At 35.1% G+C, this 23,011-nt stretch overlaps 1 protein-coding gene across 1 annotated transcript in view; it reads right to left on the reverse strand.

Moving 5' to 3' along the window:
- LOC150084763 (activator of 90 kDa heat shock protein ATPase homolog 1) overlaps nt 1-21,812 on the reverse strand; it is a 195,885-nt gene extending 174,073 nt beyond the window's left edge. The window contains exons 1-2 of the mRNA XM_090375515.1: nt 21,544-21,812; nt 1,795-1,874 (exon numbers count right to left, since the gene is read on the reverse strand). Coding sequence (XP_090231641.1) covers nt 1,795-1,874; nt 21,544-21,623 — 160 coding nt within the window. The 5' untranslated portion in view covers nt 21,624-21,812. The remainder of the gene's footprint in view (nt 1-1,794; nt 1,875-21,543) is intronic.
- Nucleotides 21,813-23,011: the final 1,199 nt, after the last annotated feature.

The following is a 23,011-nucleotide window of genomic DNA, read 5'->3' on the forward strand; positions in this document are numbered from 1 at the left end:
AATCTGCCTTTAATTTCTTAAAGTGATACTGCGAAACATGGCATCACTGACGTGAAGTGAAAAAGTCCACAAAACATCTGAGAATAATCTGTAATCCTTTAAGACAGAGTTTCCCAAACTGTGTTTCCACAGGACACTAGTGTTCCGTGAGATGTGAATGAGTGTTCCGTGAAAAACTCTAGTTAATAGTTAAAAAAAATAAATTTGCATATTCATAGCATACACTACTTTTATATCATTATAATTTTTAACATTATTTATTTATTTTTTTTTTCAGTTATTAATATACTGGCATCGACTAATATTCAAATAGACCACGAAACACTATTTTGGCGGGCTTTTGCATAGAGGAGTATGCGTAGAGCAGGGCTCAGCAATGTTTTTTGAGTGAAGAGCCATTTTTGATTTAATAAAAAAAAAAAAAAAAAAAAAAAAACAAATCCGAAGAGCTGCACCTCAGCTCAAGCTGGAATGAGGGGGGCGGGGAGATGTTTTTTAAGAAATGGAATAGAATGGAAAGGTGTTTTATTAAAAAAATTTTTTTGAAATATTTATTAATGCTGAAAAAAAAATGTAACAAACATCCAATTAGGTAAGAATGAATGTAACTTTTGCCATTGAACTTCTTGAGTCTCTCAGCCTCAGGCAAGTATGCCGTAATTTCCATTATTTTCATCTATCTTTAAACATGTTGAGACTTGCATTGTTCAGACGGTTTCTTGATTTATTTTCAATGTAGTCAAATTCATCATTATAGTTAATGTTTGAAAATATTTGCTTGCAGAAAGTAACTTGTCGTACATGTGGGCTAAAAGTTAAAGAGCCGCAGTTGCATGTTCAAAGAGCCACCACATGCAGCTCACAAATCTCAGGCTGCCGACCCCTGGCATAGAGGTAATGATATCTACAAAAATGTAGCAATGTAGTGATCTAATATGTCATTCAAATGAGATTTAGCCTGGAATACACGGGATGAAGGAGAGGGGGGGAAGCAAACCGATATCATAACTAAACTCACTTCCTTGTATAAATTTTTTTTTGATATTTATCAATATTTTGAAATATTATTAAAATAAATGACCATGGATTTGTGGTTGAAAAAAGGGATCTTTAAAACGAGAAGCAAGTAATAGTATTGCAAACAAACACAATATTGTCACACGCCAAAGTGAGGATGAACAATCGCAGCCTTTTATTTCCCAAAAATCCGACGAGTAAAAACAGGAACCAACTAATAAAAGACCAAAACAAAAGTATAATGACAGTTATTTGAATTTCGGCTTTACATGTGTTGGAAATAAAGATGCTCTTGATTCACAATGCATTGTATGCAATAAAATATTAGCAAACAGTTCTTTGCCTGCCACTAAACTTGTGTTTCGTAAGCGTTCCATAAATGTGAGATGAAAAGTGTTCCAGGACTAAAAAAGTTTGGGAAATGCTGCTTTAAGAAATTAAGGAGATTACACTCCAGGCAAGTTCAAGTAAGTGCTCATTATTTTACCAATTTCCAATTTAAAATTAACATCTCTGAATCTTTCGTAGCATGCATTTGTTAATCTTCCTAACATTTAGCTTTAATTTTCACATTATGATATATCACCATAACTAAACCTTCCTTCTAAGTTTATCATCAAGTGTTCTTGTTTTTATTTCTTTTCTGACTCAGTGCCAAGAAATAATTATCCTGTGATATTTGCATTTAAAGCTAATTAAAATTTACTTTTTTTAAGTTTTTAATGCTACTTTAGTTTGTTAGTTATAAATAATTAAACACATTCCAAATATACTTGCCAACTTCATTTTCCACTTTGAAATTGAAAAGGAGTTTTGAGAGCTGATCTTTCGACCACTGCGAAGCATTTTTTTCTGTCCTGCAAATAAGAGTCAAATTGATATCAGATTATTTATGAGAAACTGATATTCATCATTAATGATATTCACCATTAGCTCATAGCAAACACAATGTCTTAATTTGGAAAATTACCTAAGGAGAGAAAACTGCTGTCAAGAGTAAAGAGAAATTATGATAGACTTAAATTATTTGAATTCTGAAAGATTTACCAGTTGTTCAATGGGAACAACTGAAGGATTTGATTTTATTCAAAATTTATTTCTTTTCCAATTAGGAAAAAGAAAAGTAAATCAAAAATTGTCCCTTAGACATTATGCAATAGATGGGTTAAGAGATTAGATCATAACTATAAATTAATTCAAGATAAGATGTTAAGGCAAATAACGGAACAAAGGTAAAGTTTTTTTTGCATGTGACCACCAGAATGAACTGAATAGGGGGAAAAAAAAAAAAATTACTGGCTCTTTTGAAAACATGTTGACCCACTACACGACTGCTTTGATAATGTCGATGAATAACTATATTTTCTGTAGCAAACTGTGGGTGTTCTTGAAAACTTAGCAGTACCATTCAACAAATTAGGTATTGGAAACAAAACTGTAGGACCATTAAAAATAAAATGAAAAAGAAATTATCATGCTTGAATGCAAAAAGAAAGATGCTGATGAGATTTATCCATGATACTATGGCAAGCAGAAGTGACAGGCTGCCAAAACCCTATTTATCCGAATGGATGCATCTCTGGACTCAACTGAGTACTAACAGATTAGAGATGTACAAAATGCCTCGCCAATATAAAGGTGATTCCAAGGGTGAAATGGACAAGTTTAAAGTCAGTAAGTTTAACTACTGGGGCAAAGATAGTTGTGTCCATAAATAATGGAATGTCATTATGCATGTTCAGTGCAGTGAGTGAGGAAATCAGGCAAAGAATGCTAAGAAAAGAAACAAGAACTGCTTTACTTATATTAACGGTAAATAGAAGGAAGGGGCTGATTCACATTGGACAACTTTAAGAAGATAAAGTAACTGTTGGGGATCCTACTCAGGTTGCTGATAAATTTAATAGGTATTCTGCATTTACATTCACACACAAGGAGTTCTTTAGGGAGGAGAATGCCAATAGTCCAAAATCTAACAGGGAGCTAAATGAATTTGTGAAAATTGAGAAAAAAATTGGAAGAGAAATCATTGAAGTTTAACATAAAAAAAGGAACCTAGGGTGGCTGTTCATGGAAAAATATTATTAGTGGAGTCCACCCAACAAGATTCAGTGCTGGGCCCATTGCTGTTTTCTATATTAATGATATTCATGAAGTTATATCACACTTCTTGTCTAAGTTTGCAGATAATACAAAGGTTGACAGGATGGTTAATGACAGTAATCAGGGTAAGCTACTACAAAAAAGATCTAAAAAAATTGGGCAGATGGGCTGAGAAATGACAAATGAAGTTTAACACTGATTGGTCAGAGTAGAACAATGAGATTAGTAAGGGAAATAAAAGGGTGCTCTTATCAGGCAAGATTTCAGTTTTGCCAACTGGATGGATTGAATAAGCTCAATGCTCATGGAATCCTTCCTCTTGCTCAGATTACACATATGACAGAGCAGAAATTCAAACTGAGGAAGGATGGCAGATGTACAAAAATTTGCCTTCAGCCATTGGGCGATTGATTATTGGAACAAAATTCCATCTGGTGTTGTGGAGGTGATTAGTTTGAATAAGTTCAAGGAAGATCTAGACCATAGATTCTCAATGGGACCGAAATTGGTTTGGGGGGAGGAGAAAAAAATCATGGGTATTACAATAGTTTGTGGTCTCAAGTTCAACCCTACCAGATGACACTTTATTCCTTAATATTTAAATTTCTCTCACTGAGTTTTCTTTTCCGCTGAGACAACTTATTTTTAACATATAGGTATATTATATTAGGAGTGAGTGAGAAATATTGATAAAAGGAAGATAGTGGGGGTGATTTAATTCAACCACCTTTGCTTTTCGTAGGCATTAAATGCCTAAGTGCTTTCAGAGGTAATGTCTCCAAAATCCTAGCTATTTGCACCTTTCCAACAGCTGCATAGTTTATTTATTTATTCTTTTGTTTCATTGGTCAATATATGAAGCATGGATGGAATGAGGAAAATGTTTCAGTCTATTGTTTCTACTTTTTAAGCGACAATTAATATTGATTTATTGTTTCCTTGTTGAAGTTGTTTATTTTTGATCCACAGTGCTTTTGTAAGTGACATGGGCTATGAGAGTTAAATAAAAATAGTTTATATTTTATTATTTAATTCTTTGTAGTTATTTAACCTATCAATGATCAAGTCAAGTGTTGGAAAGAAAGTGTCAACAGTATCTGGATGAATATTTAGCTTATGGTTTTATTGAAAGCCCATTCGACTCAAGATGGCCCATGTGTCTTATGTGCAATAGTTTTTTCAAATAAGGCTATGAAGCCATCAAGACTTTTAGATCACTTAAAAAGGAAACATTCTGATAAAACTGGTAAACATATCAAATATTTTAAAAATTTAAAACAGAATTTTGAGCAACATAACACTTACTTTCTTACTTAAGAACACACAAACAAATGACATTGGAATGATTGCATCATAAAATTGTAGAAATCATTGTAAAAACTGGTAGTGCTCATAAAGTTGCTGAAACTCATGTGACCGGCATTAGACTAATTTCAACATTCATTCAGTACACCTTCAGCAAGTCCAACTCCTAAGCTTATATGTGGGTTATGCTACTTCAGTGAAAAATTTCTTGACTGTGTTAAAACATTTCATTAAACATCAAACTATTTAAAATTCATAAACAACACTCAACTCAAAGTAGAGCACTATACCTCTTAGCCATAGCCAAGAAGGATATAGTCTTAGCTAACGTCGTCTCACATATCCTAATGTGACTATGTCACCGTCCCCAGCCATGGGGAGGCGGGTACTACTATCTAGCCTTTGTCTTGCTCTCCACTTAAAAACCAAAGTCACAAAATTATTAAAATACCAAAACAGAGCCCTATCCACGAACATGATCCAAAGATTTCCTTGTTCAAGTCCACCCAAGCACACCTCCAACTCATTCCTCAAATCAACGTAACTACTACAATGCAACATAATGTGTGCACTGGTTTCTTGTTGTCCACAAGAACATAAATCACTTTCTGCAAGTCCCTACTCAATCTTTTGGCCAGTCCGTGTCCTGTAATTAGAAATGTGGCATGCAATCCAAATTTCTGCCAAGGATTTGCTCGCACATTCAATATGTCCACCTTGGGAAGATACATATAGGTAACACGGCCTTTCTCGCTCGTGTCCCATCTTTGTTGCCATACTGCCATTAATTCACTTTTTATTCTTACCTTTTCATCCTTAAGATCACATCTAGTGTATGTCTTATGTGAATCAGGACAAGAGGCCACACCCAACACTGTTTTCCTTATATTGTTCTTAGTACAGTATAATAATGCCGACAATATGGTCCACAAGTCAGCCGGTAGTCGACCAGCCAAAACCTGCAGAGCATCTGTAGACACCATCCTACAAGCACGTGTCATACATAGGAGGACAAACCTCTGCACTTGGAGCAAGTATTTCTTGACAACAGAATTGATCCTGTGCAGCCAAGCCACTGAAGAGTAAGTTATGATGGGGACAAATAAACAATCATAAAGAAGATTCAAGGCTCTTCCTTTTATCCCCCAATCAGTTCTTATCATTCTTCTTAGCTTAGCATAAAGCACCCACACTTTATTTTTTAAATACTTCATAATGCTCCACAAGTGCCATTCTCTCCCCCACACATACACACCAAGATACTTAACAGAAGTTACGTATCAAATGGACATATGAAGTGCTCTTACCACCGGACACCTATTCATGCTTAAGCAGCATCTGCACAGTTTTCGTTTTTGAAATCTGTAATTTAAATAGAGTAGACCACTCTAATTCTTCCATGATCTGAGATGCACGTACCTCTAGTTGAGACCTTGCATTGCCATATACCAGAACTAACAAGTCATCAGCATATGCCATCACGTTCACACCAACGTGATTCCTACACAAAAAGTCATCCAACACTATTGCCCAGGCATGAGGACCAATCACCGAGCCCTGAGGACAACCACGTGTTACATTTATTCTTACTTCCGTGTATCCAGTTCTTACCACTATCTTACGTTTTGAGAAATATTCCTTAAAGACTGAATACAGGTTGTCTGAACATCCAATAGTTCTAATCCTAGAGAGGATTCCCTCCCACCAAAGCATGTCGAATGCACCGTGAAACTCAAAGATTCCAAGGACATAACGCCCCTCATAGCCCTGAACATATGATATCATCTGATAAATAGTGTCCTCTGTAGACTTTCCTTTTTTATAACCATACTGGTTATTAGAGGACATATGATTCTCATCATATTTAATCATAAGTCGACTAATACACAGTCGTTCATAAGTCTTTCCTATTACAGATAACAGTGCTATGGGACGATACGAACCTCGGAAGCTTATCTGGACTCTTCATTATCAACTTCAAAACTGCCACTCTCCAGACTTCAGGGAAAGGACCCAACTCTGAGCATCTGTTAAACATGTTAACTAACAAATCAGGTCTTATATTAAACACCCTCTTGATAATCTTAACCTCTATTAAATCAGGACCAGGCGACCGGCCATCCACTGCCTGTGCAACAGCATCGTGGACTTCCTCCACAGTAAATTTTGTTCACGTATATTGGAACAATGCCTGCCATTGCCTCATATATCATTCTGTTCTTGTGTATCTATATCGGGAAACAACTCATCCAGGATCATGTCCATGGATTCACTCCATCCTAAAGTGTCCATACTCCTTGTAGTGTCCATACTTTACAGTAAAATTAAAGAGTTCAAAATATATTTCTCCATAATTAGCCTAAAAGCAGTATTCCAGGGATCTCTCCAGCCTTTCTCCAACACAGACGTCCAAGAAGTCTGCTTTGAGACATTTATGGCCTTAACGTAATGTTTACATAAGTTCCCATACATAGATTTGTATAACTCTGTCATCTGAACGTCCTTCTAAACCTCTGAAATCTTTTCCTAATTGCTCTTAGTTCAACCTTCATCCACTGCAAGTCCCTATTCCACCACATTACAGGTCTTGATATTATCTTTTTCTTTTTCATTGATAGATTCAAGGCTCTATACACTGCATCCTGTAATTTATACACATAGTCACTAACACTAAGTGAATCCCAATTTATTTCATTCACTATTTGATTGAAAGTTAGATTAAAACTCTCCCAATTAGCAGTTCTGACAGAAAACCTTTCTATTTCTTTAACTTCCCATAATCTTTCAATGCAACTCAGTTGAAACAAAATGCCATTGTGATCACTTGTAGTAAAATGATCAACAACTTTCCAGTCATGTACCTTATCCAGCACAGACACATTGCACACTGTAACATCAATATAGGACTGCCCATGTACAGAGCTATACATTGGTATATGGCCTAGGACATTGATAACGGCCATACCAGAGGTAGACAAGAAGTCCTCAAGGATCTCTCCTCTATCATCAGACTCCCTACCACCCCACAAGACAGAATTAGAATCCACTGCAATAACAATATGGCAACCTTGTAGTACATCCCTCATTTTCTCCAAGTAATTTATATACGGATTTATGTCATCCGAGTGCTGACAGTAAAGTGAGATCAATTAGACTCTGCCAATTACTTCGACACATCATATTTTCATTTGATAGGCTTGTAATCTTGGTAACAACCAAATCATGTCTTCTCACCACTATCGCAACTTTCAGACTATTTCCATCTGACAAAATTCTATAATTACTTGGGTGCCCTCGTACGTTGCCCCCTACTTTGTAGGGTTCCTGCAATAGACTCACATCAATGCCTTCTTTTCCATTTCTGAGTGAATTTGTGATGCCACTGCCTTTGCTCGTTGTGCATTAAGTTGTAATACACTTAGTTTTTCAGCCATAACTTATTTTATTTTTATATAATTCTAAAGCTCTTTTGTACTCAAGGCAATCCTTATCAGTAGCAGTGTGATAACACTTCTTGCCTCTATTCTTACAGTTAGAGCAGACTGGTCCCTCAGTCTTATTTTTGCAATCTCTGTGTGTGTGTTTCCCATCTGGGCACAATGTCCACACAGCTTCTCTTTTGCAATATTTAAATACATGACCAAATCCTAGGCATTTGTAACACTGAGCCACAGAGAATATTTCTTTATATTTGTATGCCATCCAGTTAGCATATATCCTTCCTTTCTTTCTGTCTTATTACGTTCCAGAGTTTTGATCTAACCTCCAATATCCAATTAGACACATTACCATTCTTAGCATTATTTACTGAGACAATTTAAACATTTTCATTAAACTCTTTCTTAGATACCCCATAATCTTTACAGTTCTTTATCCATACCTGTTCCAGAAAGTCTTCCTTCTGAATGTCCTTTTCCATATCAAATATAACTATTCTAGGATGAACAACTTTTGAAATTACATACTTTAATCCTACTTCCTGAATCTTTGAACATCCTCTAATTTTCTTAATGTCATCCTCTCCCTCCACCTCCAACAGAATCCTGCAGTCTTATGTTTTTGTTCTTATGTTTTTAACCTTCACTTCTTTCAAGACTTCTTGTTTAACATCCTCGCTTGTCTTGAATCTGTCATTTGCTGCTTTTATCAACACTCATCTTGGTGGTGGCTTAATTTCCTTTACTGGTTCTTGAACCACATGAGCATAACTTTTCTTTTCCTTCCTCTTCCCCTCCAACTTTTCTTTTAATAACAAATTTTCCATATGGACATCCATAGCCTTTGTTTCAAGAATGTCCCAAAGATCTAAAATTGTTCTCATGGCTGCAGTAGGGACTTTACTGTGCACATCATAAGTAGGCCCTAAGCCTACCCCTTATTTCCTTAACATGTTCAAATCCTTCATACTTAGATCTTTCTTTACTTCCATCCGTTTCTTCTTTTCTTATAAGAACTAGTCTTCTTTGCACTATCTTGATTTTTCTTCTCAGCACTATTACCATCTCTTGCTTTCCTTTTCTTGGTATCACCATGACTTTGCAAATTCTGTTGAAGATTTGAGAGAGAGGAGGACCTAAGACTTGGAGGAGTCCTTGACAGGGTTCCTCCAGAAAATACCTCCAACTTTGTTAATTCCTGAACTTGTGACAAGATTTCTCCCTTTCGTCATCTGTGACCTCAGATGTTGCCTCGGCCAATTCTTCACTCAGAATCCCGTCCGATTCTTCAACACTAGCCATGTATACAATAAAATAGCTATTTACAATTAAAAGTTAAATCTCAATAATGAGAAAAAACAACTATTTACAATATTTACACAGCTCGAGAGCCCTGACCCACAGTTTCTGAATGAATTACTAAAAGATTTCTGAAATCTATCAAAAACCAATTAAAACCGTCCAAACCCAAATCAAATGGGTTGTGGTCCCAGGAACAAAACTTCAGGGGCACAGAAATGCTTTTAACAATCTTTCCTAGATCTCAGAATCAATTAAACCCGTCTAGCTAGCCGGGGAATCTCCCCAACTGCCCACCCCAGACTACGAGGAAGTAGGGTAATTAGCGACTAATTTCAACAGTGATACATCAAAATCCTTTTACTATTTTAAAAGCATTGCCATTGAGCAACGATCCAGACTACGAGGAACTAGCTAAACTGGTTCTGGCACTATAAATTGTACAAAGCAAGAAAACAAGAAAGCAAATTAACACAACTTACAATCAAATTATTATATCACTCGGATATCTCGCAATGTAAGCCACCCCAGAATAGTCCCTGGAGCGACTAATTTCAACAGTGATACATCAAAATCCTTTTACTATTTTAAAAGCATTGCCATTGAGCAACGATTCAATGAGATGTCAGTTAACACTGAAGAGCAGCCAATTGAAAAAACTAAAAACGAGAAAATTTTCTATTCAGATTGACAAATCCACTGTTACTGACAATAAGGCCCTTCTAATGGTATACATTTGTTATTTCGATGATGACTGTAAATTGCAAGAAGAGATTTGTTTGTAAAATCTATAGAAACTGACTGTTCTGGAGCATCCATTTTTGCTAATGTAAAAACATGGTTTGATGAGAAACAAGTACCATTGGAAAATTTGACATCCTGTGCCACTGATGGTGCTACCTCCATGGTTGGAAGACAAAGGTTATAATATAGCCCACCTAAAGGAAGTATGTCCTGAAGTGAAGTTCTTGCAATACACTGCAATGTGCACCAACATCATCTGGTTGCAAAAAATATTAGTCTAGTTCTTTATCAATCTCTCAGTATAGTTATTAACACGTTGAATGCCGACTACGAGTTAATTCATACTTGGTGATCTGGCCCAGGATGTAGACTACGAGTTAACTCAGACTGGTATGACTTGCCTTTCAGGCGCAGTTACGAGTATATTCGTAGCAAATATGTGCAACTGATGGATAGTTGGCTTCTGGGATAAGAATGAAAAACCAACCATGGCATCAGAAATCAGAATTTATTCACAAAAAGAAATATTTTCTTCACACAGAGCTAGTTAGTTCACTGGACAATAATAGCGTATTCCGTGGAGTTTTTTTTTTATTTCTTATACATACTCGACATGGCTTAGTCGGGTATGGTTTTTTTTCAGTTGGTAGTATAGCCAACTGAAATTCTAAATAATGAATTTTACATTCAGACCTAATCTTCTTTAGAATGTTTAGAATTTTTTTCTCCAATCAAAGATTCAATGTAACTTTTCCGTCAAGTTATGGGTTCCACCATAAAATGTCTAAAATTCAGAGAAACCCGTAACTTGATGGAAAGCAGTGTATGCGTTATGCATATATATTTCTATAATATGTAATGCAGTTTTTTTTCGGACATCTAATGGTTTTTCTTAATGCTGAATAATATGAGAGCATTTGATCCAATCAATCTATGAACCAGGACCGTACGACTCGTCAAAAAGCTCTTCAAATTCCGAGTCACTCATATTAGCATAGAGCTCAAGCTCTTCTTCGGTCAATGGTCTCTTCTTATCCATGTTTTAGGTTCTTTTTAGTACATAACAAAGTACTAAATACAACATACACTGCAAAGTCTGTCACTGCAGCGGATTTACGCACAGCAAAGATCCATATACAGAGAATTCGGCAAGTTACAACAAGTCTGATTTAATTGAGTTAACTCGTAGTTGACTGCTACGAAGAATTTTCTATTACATACGCCAACTACGAGATAATTTACGATGGTTTTTTACAACAAAAAGATTTTTTTTTATGAGTTTTGGTGATGAATATATATTATAATTTTGGTTTTGAATAATTTAACATGCCTAACTAAAACTGGCATCAGAGACCAGTTTACCCAAATAAACCTTGGCAGTCAACGTGTTAAAACCATCAATAAAATAAAGTCACATAGCAAATATGATCTCCTTTTCAGAACATTGAGTTGATAATGAAGAACAGTATGTGAAGCTTCCTTTACATATAGACGTCAGATGAATTTCTAAAGGAAACTGTCTAGCAAGATTTGTAAACATTTTGATATGATAATTAGTTTTTAGAAAGCAAAGGAGACAGATTTAGCAAAAGAGATCCACAAACACAAAAAGAACTTATACTATATGGCTTGGAATTTTCAAAAACTTAATGAAGTATCACTTCAACTTTAAGGGAAATTAATTACGGTGATAGACTCAAAACGCATATTAAAAGCCTTCACCAAAAAACTGGAAATATTTGAAATCAATTTAATGAGAAAATTTCAAAAGAGTTAGCTGAAATCAATGAATCTCTCACCAAGAATGATCTTAAGAATTATTCAGATCATTTGTATTCTTTAGAAGGTTAAATGAAAAATAATTTCCAGATTAATTTTCTTTTGATGTGAAGCCATAGATATTAGATCCAATTGGATGTGATTTTGGGTCTGCTAGTGAAGAAATTCAGGAACTCATTGAATTAAAATATAACGAAGAATGCAAATATAAATTCAAAAAAAGGTGGAATGGCTGAGTTGTGGGGATCAAAAACAACTAAACTTCTTTATCCAACAATGTTGTCTGAAATGGCCATATACTTTGTTTTCCAATGTCTTATATGGTTGAAAGTGGTTTTAGTTCAGTAAATAAAATATTAAAGGAAAGAAACAGAATTTATATACGTTCAAGAGGAGACTTAGAATTAAACTTACTAACATCATACCGAACACTGAACTTTTAGATAAGAAGCATCAGACTCTGGGATTCCATTGAATAAAAGGAGTAAGTATAAAGTATTTTCTTGTTTAAAATTTCATGGGAGGAGATTAGAAAAAAAAAAACTGTCTAAAACAGCCCTTTAGGGGGAGATAATTAAAAAAAGATTGAGAAACACTGATCTAGACGAATGTTAAAGGAGATGAACAGGTGATATGTGAAGTGTTTTTTTTTTTTTTTTTTTTTTTTTGGTCAATGTGTATAAGCTTGCTTTTCTGTATCATTTCAACTACTAATAAACCAAGTTTATCGGGTTTTTTTTAAAATAAAGTAGCCTGAACAAAATTGCTAAATGATATAACAGGAGTTCAAAGTGCACTGAATAAACACTAAATGCTTACTCGGTGCACTGAAGAAGCATTAAATGCAGAATAAGCCAGTGTTCAAGGACTACTTGGTTTGTCTCCATTTATCACTATGAAGTGTTACCATTGTAATTAGCTCCCAAGCCAAATGGCTGTTTCCATAGTGCCACCACGGGTGGGCAGAAAGGGCATATGGTCCCCCCCTTAACCAAAAATTTGAAGTTAAAGAAAAAGAATGCAGGTGGTGTTATAAAAAACCTCAAAAAACTGGTTTCCATGCCCCCCCCCCCTTACGATGACACCCGGATACACCACTGGTCACCACCAAGCACAGGGGCAGCCCCAAAATTTGCAGGGTCCTGTTCAAGAATTACTTGCATGCAGGCCTTGGGGTCCTGTGCAAAACTTATACAGGGTATTTTTGCAATAGTGATTTTTTAATTTAATTTTTTACAGTAACTAAGAAAAAATTTTAAATACAACTAATATTTAACTAGCAGTACCCATTGCAAAAATTTTGCAATTTTCAAATACATCTTAAAAATACTACTAAAAAAGGGCAGAATAGTAAAAAGTCCACTAAAAACTCGCCTTTCATTTTAAAAACTGATCACATCACCTGGTACCTCATCTCAGTGTCTATGTCCTGGTGAAACCTCTCACTCTGTTCTTCACTTACACTTCCTCAATTTTCTAGGAAAAGTGTAAAAATGTACCGTGACACTCATGTTGCGGCCCAACTTCTTAAAATGTAGTACAGTCTCTATACTTCTTTGAAAAATGACATTTTTTGTATTCTTGTAATCTTATTTTAACATGCTGGAATGATCTGACCTGAGACATTCCTGCATGCAATTAGTGGTGACTAGTGCCCTGTATTTGACTAAATACAGGGCACTAGTTCAATTCTGACTCCATTAAACATTTGCCCTTGACTTTTATTTATAGTCATCGCAAAAGTAAACCGAATAGGAAACTGCCGTCTCTTAAATGAGAATAGCAAAGTCAAATCAGATGGAGCCAAATCTATACGTAGCAAGAGCACCCGTTTTCCTTTAGCTTCTGTTATTATTTCTAGATCCAAACAATTCTGATTCATAACTTTGACTATAAATCTCATACCATTGATCAATCCTTCTGAAATTGCCATATTCCGCAGTAAAATAACAACTGCTCCTACCTTCAACTCCAAAATGTTGGGTGATAAACCACTTAAACTGAGGCTGTCCAGGAATTCGGTTGGATATCGCAAAAGTTCTTCAGTATCTTCAGATATAATTGTTTTAACACTCTTATATTGTAATGAATCACCAGGCATCATTTCTAAATTGACTCTTTCATGCTTGTCATTTTTTGGGGCAAGAATAGCACCTGATGAAATGGCATTTACATAAGTAAGGTTGTGGCCAAAAACAAAAGGAATCGAACTGTCATGAACTATTAGATTAGAATTAATTCAATTTCATTTCAAATGTTTTAAATGTAACGAATGGCAATGAGTGTATGAGCTTGCATGCACAACATGGGGACATATAGCGAGCAAGCAGTGCAGTGGAATCCTAACAACTAGTTCTTTCTTTTTAAGGTAAGCAATACTAATAGAGAATTATATATATATTTTTTTTCAGAACTGAGGACATGATTGTGTGAAGATACAAATTGTTAATCAGTTAAATAGTTAAAGTGCAAATTGTTAATCAGAAAAACTGCCTTATCAACTTAGACAACTGTTTAACTGTTATCTTCCTGTGGCTCCATCTATGAAGTGAATGTTGAACTATTTCTGTTTGTACTATATATAGAAGTTAAGCTCTGTGAGCTTAACTTCTGTTCCAGGAAAGTTAATGGAGGCACTGGTTAAAGAAGCACTGCAGGATCATTTAGACAAGACTTCAGTTACAGCTCGGACACAGCATGGTTTTGTTAAGGGGAAGTCTTGCCTGACCAATTTGATTGGATATTATGATGCAGTCACAAAAGAACTGGATGCAGGGAATAGCTTTGATATTATATACTTGGATCTTAGAAAGGCTTTTGATACTGTTGCACATGGAAGACTGCTACACAAATTGGAGCAGTGTGACATTGGAGGCAAATTGCTGCTATGGATAAAGGGGTGGTTGAGGGGGAGAAGACAGAGAGTGGTAATCAATGGACACTGCTCATCGCGGACTAATGTTATTAGTGGAGTCCCTCAGGGCTCAGTGTTGGGTCCATTATTGTTTTCTGCATTTATAAATGATATTGACGATGGTATATCAAGCTTAATGTCCAAGTTTGCAGACGATACAAAGGTTGGCAGGGTTGTCAAGGACACTACTGACACTATGCTGCTGCAATAGGATCTGGAAAGGTTGAGCAGATGGGCTGAGAGGTGGCAAATGAAGTTTAACATTGACAAATGTAAAGTACTACACATGGGAAACAGCAACCCCAGAGCAACGTATCAACTCTGTGGTACTACACTGACAGTGGTAGAGAATGAAAGGGACTTGGGGGTGGTTGTGCAGGCAGATATGAAGTTCTCTGAGCAGTGCAGACGGGCTGCAAGAGTAGCTCATGGAGTATTGTCAATGATATACAGGAATTTTTCCAGCAGGGATAAGGAGGTGATTATTCCCTTGTATAAGGCAATGGTCAGGCCACACTGGAGTACTGTATACAGGTCTGGAGGCCTCATTTGAAGAAGGATGTAGAGCTGCTGGAACGAGTACAGAGAAGGGCAACAAGATTAGTGAATGGAACAAAGGGGTGCTCTTACAAAGAAAGGCTTAAGTTTTGCAAATTACAGTGTCTGGAGACTAGGCACCAGCGAGGTGATCTGATAGAGGTGTATAAAGCCTTGAATGGTTTGAGCATGCTCAATGATGATGGGATTCTTCCTCTCGCTCAGAATAATCACCTGAGAGGGCATAAATTGAAATTGAGGAAAGACAGAGGTAGGATAGACGTGTGGAAATTTGCCTTTAGCCAGTGGGTGGTTGGTTGGTGGAACAGACTTCCATCCCTTGTAGTGGATGGTTGATAGCCTAAATAAGTTTAAGGCTCAGCTGGACAGGTATTTTGAATAGAGGGGTGAAGTGGAAGTGGGTTTTTTTTTTTTTTTTGGCTGATGCTGCATAAGCTTGCTTTCTTGCATCAAATGCCTCTACTAATGCTAATACTACAAAACTGGCCCGTTCCGTAAAATAAAACTATTCGGAATTTAAATTTTAACAACTTTGTGCACACCTAGGAAGAAACAGCTTCAATTTGAGACCACTTCCAGCCCAATTGGTTAGCCTGTCTTTCACACTGACTGAGTAAATAAAATGGACTTCCGTATTTACATAATTAATCAACAATGTTGTTTAACAATTGCAATCATTTCATAAAAACTTGAATAAATAATAATAGGAACCAATAATCCACCAATCACACTCATAAAAAAAAAAAAAAAAAAAAACAATACAGATATTATTGAAAGTGAGCATAACATAAAAATTACATTTTTAAATAACATTTGTTTGATATCAAAAGAAACACATTAAGAATGAAGCATACACTGTACTTCTAGCAATCAGAAAAACTGATTGCTTAAGTCGGCTCATGCAAGCACTCTTGGAATGAGATAATGTGGGTAAGACTGCAGTAGGCTCAAAGATAGAAATGCGTAAAAGATGGGGATGATATTATTATTTAAACCATTTCAGCACAGGGCACTTTTTGACAGAACTGGTTGAACATGCTTATGGCTGGCCCTGACCACACAGACCATAGTCTCCTTCACTTAACCATATAAATCAGTGGTTTTCAAAATTCAATAATATAAGGACCCTATTATTGAAAAAGTTTTCATGGACCCTTTTTAGCTTAAATATTTTCCTAAACCACCAAGTTTAACAATATTCTTTCTGTGCTCAATTTTCTGTTTTTAAACAATGACAACAAATACTGTATTAAACAAATTTCATTCATTATTCCCCTGCAGCTTCTCTCCAGACCCACAGAGGTCCAGAGACCATAGTTCAAGAAAATACTGATATGGTTCATTCTTCCTGTGTAGTGAGGTTGGCAATAAAAAAAGGAAATTTTGGTTGAGGAAGGGGTTGTTTGTATTACTAATGCTTTCATGTTTAATACTATCAGGGTTGCAATTAGAGGTATACGCTTATGACAAAAAAACATACCATAACAAAAAAACACTGACCAAACATCAAGATTCCACTCACAAATTTCATGGCAAACCGGCTAAGCTGACAATTTTATAAAAAATATATATAGTTGCAGATTTTAAAGCCAGTAAATTGCTTTGATATCTCCAGAACCTGATGAATATGCAGTTAATCCAGATCGAAATACAAAAAAATTCTTTCACAGTTTAGTACTATACTTCAAAAGACAGCATTTAGGAAGACAGATGAGTCACTCTGACTGTGCAGAAAGACAGAACATACATTATATTGTCTTGTGTGTTGTTCAGTATTGTTGCTGACTCTGGGTAGATTGGGTGTTTTTGCTTATATTGGTTTTCTTTATATGTATATAAGTTAACATATTTTATATATAGGTTTATATAACTGTTGGCTAAACCACAACACCACTGCCTTGTTGAGGTCCTCATATGTAGACTGTTTCATTGTTCTTCTGATAATTATGCCTTTAATGCTATCAGATGTGCAAGCAAAATCTAATAGCTTCCATTTATTTTTTACGATGTTGAGTATGGTTTGGTTATCAACATTACAATGGGTCATTAAAGATTTAACGGATGCACTGTTTTCAAACTTTTGAATAATTTCAAGTTTCTGTTCAATTGAAAGCACAACTGTTTTTCAATTACCCATCATTTTTGTAATTTCTAAAAAAAAAAAAAAACAAAATATTTACTATAAAAAAAAATTGACACTCCTGACATAAATAACAAAACAAAAGTTGTCTTTTTGCAGTGCAAAAAGTGTTGTGTGACAACAATCCATGCAACACACTAAATCAAACTAAACATTTATTCTCTTTCTACTGTTTTTTTTTGAGCAGCAGGTATGAAACAGCAGGGGTTGCAGGATAATAGGTACATTGCTCTCTCAATCAACTTATAATGCCACTTCTTGTTGCTTATTTACGACTTGTAAAACATCTGTTTATACCTATTCTATTTATTACTTGAATTTGATGATTTCCAGTGGATATATATATATATTATTTTTAAGTTTGGAGTCTTGAAGTGTCAGTAAATCGAATCTGCTTTACAGCTTCTGAGTCTTCTATCGATGGATAAATGTATTGCCTTTTTATAGTGTTTAAATAAAGGCATTACAGTGATATATTTTTTTTATTTCTTTATTTTCATCAGCACTAAAAAAGATGAAAATATTAAATTTTCTATTTATTTGTGTTCTAATTGTTTTTGTCTTTCAGGACTATCTTTTGCTTCACTAATCTGGATTATCACTTAATCCAGATTAGCGAGGGTTTACTGTACTTAAAACTCAAGAAAGTGAAGTGGTATACCATAAATCATATAAAAAAAAAAAAAAAAAAAAAAAATTATATATATATATATATACAGGCATACCTCGAATAACGAATACGATGCGTTCCACGAAATTACTTCGTTAAGCGAAACTTCGTTTTCAGAGGTAAAAATACTATGGCCAGAATAGGGATACGTTCCTACGTAAAGAAATTGAAAAGCTTTTTTTTTTCGAACAAAGAAAATTTTATTAAATAAACAGTCAACTTATATACAAAGTGAAATCACATTTTAAAATATGAGTCTAAAGTTGATTGCTTATGCTTTTTTTCTCTTTCATTTAACAATTGCTTATACGGAATTATTGCATTTAACACTGATCGCTTAACAATAAAACTTCTTCCTAAATCAGGATCATTTTCACTAAAAAAATTTAAAACGTTTTCAATGTCATTTAAGCACCTTTTTAAATCTTTGGTTGTTAACACTTTTTCGGCAGGAACTTCTTTAACCTCGTCTTCATTATCTTTGTCTTCGTTGCTAACAAGGTTTTCTAAATCTTCCACTGAAAAACCATCATCTTCTGCATTCAATAAATTTCTAACATCCTCTTCATCGACATTTTCGAAACCTATTGATTGAGCCATCTGGATAACTTCATTTCTAATTTCTTGGATGTTATTTTCTTCTTCTAGTACAACTTCTGGCCATATTTTGCGCCAAACTCCATTTAAGCATTTCTTAGTGATTTCTTTCCAAGAACTATCAATGTTTTCAATTGCGTTTTTAATGGTGTAGTTTTTCCAATAAAGTTTTAACTGTCATTTCCTCTTTGTCCTCTAGTTCAGTTAAACTGCTTAATGTTCGACGCAGATAATAAGCTTTAAATGATGCTATTACTCCCTGATCCAATGGTTGAATCAGGGAAGTTGTGTTTGCTGGAAGAAACACAACTTTGACAGGAATGCATGTGACCAACGTGTTAAGATCAGTAGGATGTCCCGGAGCATTGTCTAACAACAAAAGAGCTTTTTCTTCAAAGTTGTTTTTTTTGACAATACCGTTTTACTTCAGGAAAAAAGTGGTTAACAAACCAATCAGTAAATAACTCCTTGGTAACCCTCGCTTTTCTATTTGCTTTCCATATTACAGGAAAATTCATTTTTATGTTACCTTTTAACGCCCTCGGATTTTCTGAATGGTAAACTAATAACAATTTTAATTTATAATCGCCAGAGGCATTTGATCCAAAGAGTAACGTTAAAACGGTCTTTGGCTGCTTTGAACCCAGCAGTTGATTTTTCTTCAATAGAAATGAAGCTTTTTGTTGGTAGCCGTTTCCAGAACAAACCGCTTTCGTCAACATTGAACACAAAATTTGGAAAATTTTGACGTTCAATGATTTCCTTTAGTTTTTCTGGAAACTTATTTGCAGCTTCTCCTGTTAATTTTACACTATGAATCCTGGCCCGTTTTTTAAATTTCTCGAACCAACCACGAGAAGCCCCAAAGGTTTCCGTAATTTCTTCAGTTTGTTTAGATTTCAGGTGATTGAACTGGAATATATTTTTTTTAATGTTAAATGGGGCTTGAAATTGCCGACTTCGTTATATCGAAGCTTCGTTATCAGAGGTAACGTTAACCGAGGTATGCCTGTATATATACACACACACACACACACACACACTATATTCACATTTGAAATAATTTTAATACTGCAGTACAATAGAAAATAAATTTCATTTGTTCTATTTCAGTGGCATTAATGCTACTGTGGTTGTATACAACAGACTTCCATCTGTTGTTGTGGAAGTTATAGCTTAAATAAATTTAAGGCTGAATGAGACAAACATTTGGAGTGACCGGACGGGTGAAATGGGAAGGTTTTTTTTTTTTTTTTTGGCTGATGCTGTATAAGCTTGCTTTCTTGAATCATATGCCTCAACAAATGCTAATGTGGATGAATAGATTGATAATATTAATATTTGTTTTAGTTTTCAGCATTATTTTTAGTATTAGATTAAACATAAAAATATGTTGGCAAATATAACTAAATTGCAACTTTAGGCACTCCTAGTGTTAGTCAGCACCATATAGACAATCCAGCTGTAATGGTGAACAGTTCATTAATCTCACATAATTCCCATAACATACATTAATCTAAAAATTATAAATAATATTATATATCATATAATGTAATATATTATATAAAATATATGTCTCTAGAAATTTCTGTTATTTCCACTTCTGTCTACATAACATGTTATTTACTCTTCAAAATTTCTAGACTCTGGTAAAAAATTTATTTCCAGGTGCCACTATTATTTTAGTTTTAAATTTATATTTCATTTTATTTTCACTGCAAGCTTTTTTTTTTACAATTTTGCCTATGTATAATCTCATAAGTCCAAATTTCATTTTCAAAATATTATTAGTCTACATTGATATATTTCTAATATCTCTATATATTCAAGTAATTGTTTCCCCATGTATCCCTTTATACTTCTGTAGGCTACTCACTTTTAATTATATTTTCAAATCTCTTTACTTTAACTAGTACTGTACTAGACTAAAATGTTATGTGTCTAAATATTTCAGCTATTATTTCCATGTCTTCATTGAGTCAACTGGTCACAAGGCCATTTTCTAAAAAATCCCCCTTTTAATTGTAGTAATTTCTGTTTTTAGATCTATTATTTTGTTAACTAAATTTTATTCTCAGTTTCATTTATACTTTTTACCCATTAGCTTGTGGTTTACATCAGAAATTAAGACACAATGTTGCTATTTCGCTTGCAGTTCCAGCCGTTGCCACCTGATGAGAGGCCAGTTTTGTGACAACATCCTCATTTGATCAATTTTTATGTAATCATGTATTTTTGTTAAACATATTAGTTATCTTCACTCTCTGTTTCTCTAAGTTCATTCTTTATTTTATTTATTTATTTCCTCTCCCCTCGTCACTTTATTGTCCCTGCCCTGCTTAGGTTTAGCATTTGCCGCTTTTCCTTTTAGAGAAAATATAATTATATAGAATAATTATGAAATCATATAAAAATAAGACAGAATACGTTTCCGCAACGAATTTTTCGGGGTGGAGTGTTACGGATATTTCTAAACTGTCATTTCATTGGAGACTTCCTTTCGCTTGTTTGTTTGTTTGGTCGAAACATCCAGACCCATCTAGATTTTGCCAATACAGATACTTCTGTTAACGGGAGAGATCCGTATGCGAGTCCGACGAGAAGGATCAGACCAACCAGTGACTTGGGTTTAATTCGAATTAAAAAGCAAATAAAATTGTACAAAGCTAAATAGTACTTTTCCATACTACTTGTTCTTGTAAGAAGCTGAAATATTACGCTTAACTGCCTATATTTTAATAAAAACTATTCTGCACTACATAAAAACCGAATGCAAAAATACCCTGGCCCACACATCTTTACTGGAATCGAAGCAACAGCATTAGAAATAAATCGGGATGCTTACTTCTGTATGGTATGTGTGTTTAACGGCGCAAAAGCTGCTGTGGCTATAGCGCACATAAGTTTACTTCTATGATAATGTGTGTTTGTGACAGTAATTCTTTTGAAAGTTTTACTATAAGAATAAAAAGTAATTTACCAATGCCAGTTGTTAACATTAGTTGCATCAGGTCGTTCCTCAACAATCCATCGTGGATCTCCCGTTCCCCATTTTGCCATTATACACTGTTCAGTCGCTACTACGTAAAACACGTACAAACCTACAAAATGTATATAATTCAGATACTGGAAAAAATAAACTAAAAAATATAATATGAACAAGACAGCAATCAACCAGTAACACGGCAACTACACACAACAGCCCAAATTCTGTTCAGTAGAAGCTTCCAGAGCTTAATTTATCTTCTGACCATGTATAATATATTCAAAACTTGTCAACAGGGGGCGCGCTATCAGAATACATTCAAATACAGTATCATAATTTTAACAATTTTGTCTGAAGGTTGTCCAATTAAAACGTGTTAATGACTTTTAGAACTCATTACTTTAAAAACTTACGAAAAATCACCTTCAGAATTGAAACATGCACCTCACTGATTCTTAAAACACCTTCATGGGGAGCAAGGTTCACATCTGGTGAGTATGGGCTTGGCGCACCCAGGGTCCTGAGATGGATATCATCATTCTTCTCTTTCTTAGTGATTCCGTTCTACTTTCCTTTCTACTCTCTCTCTCTCTCTCTCTCTCTCTCTCTCTCTCTCTCTCTCTCTCTCTCTCTCTCTCTCTTTTCAGGGTAATTCGGGAATTTTTGTTTTGGCTGGTGCAGCCAAAACAAAAATTTGACATAAGCCTCAGGCTTCCTTGCACTATGTAGTTAATAATAATAATAATAAACTAAGCTAAGCTATACATACGATCTAGTTAATAATAATAAATTCCCCTCTCTCTCTCTCTCTCTCTCTCTCTCTCTCTCTCTCTCTCTCTCTCTCTCTCTCTCTCTCTCTCTCTCTCTCTCTCTCTCTCTCTCCTCCCTGGATTAGGAAAGGTGTTTGAAAGAACGCTGGCGAGACACATTGCTGACTAAACTGAAAAAACGTAGGCTGGTTGGGCAAACAATATGGGTTTACTCCAGGTCGTGGAACAGAAAATGCGCTTCGGGCATTGCGAAACTATATATTAGGCTCGAACGATAAGTATGTCCTTGCAATCTTTATTGACTTTGACTTTGAGGGAGCTTTTGATTCCATTCAGCAGAATGGAATCAAAAGTTTTTGATTCCATAGAGCAGAATTATTATGATGTTGAGACTTGCAGGCTGTTCAACTAAGATCTTTAGGGTGGTAAAGGGCTACTTCACGCACCGTACAGTGACTGTTAAGTCGTCGGTTGGTTCTATTGTACGAGACGTGAACAGGATATGCCCACAAGGATCGATTTTTGGACCACTAATAATAATAATAATAATAATAAGTCCTCCAAAACTAGGTCCACTAACGAGACCGAACATTGCCCGCACTTCGCCCAGTGGAGGCAGACCAGGTACCTAATAGTTTGTATTTACTCTGGAAGGTCGTGCCACCTAATTTCCTGTGATTTCAGTGGCTAAG

This window comes from Mastigoproctus giganteus, chromosome 6 (assembly GCF_048544385.1).
Source record: "Mastigoproctus giganteus isolate SK-2022 chromosome 6, ASM4854438v1, whole genome shotgun sequence".
Taxonomy (NCBI): Eukaryota; Metazoa; Arthropoda; class Arachnida; order Uropygi; family Thelyphonidae; genus Mastigoproctus; species Mastigoproctus giganteus.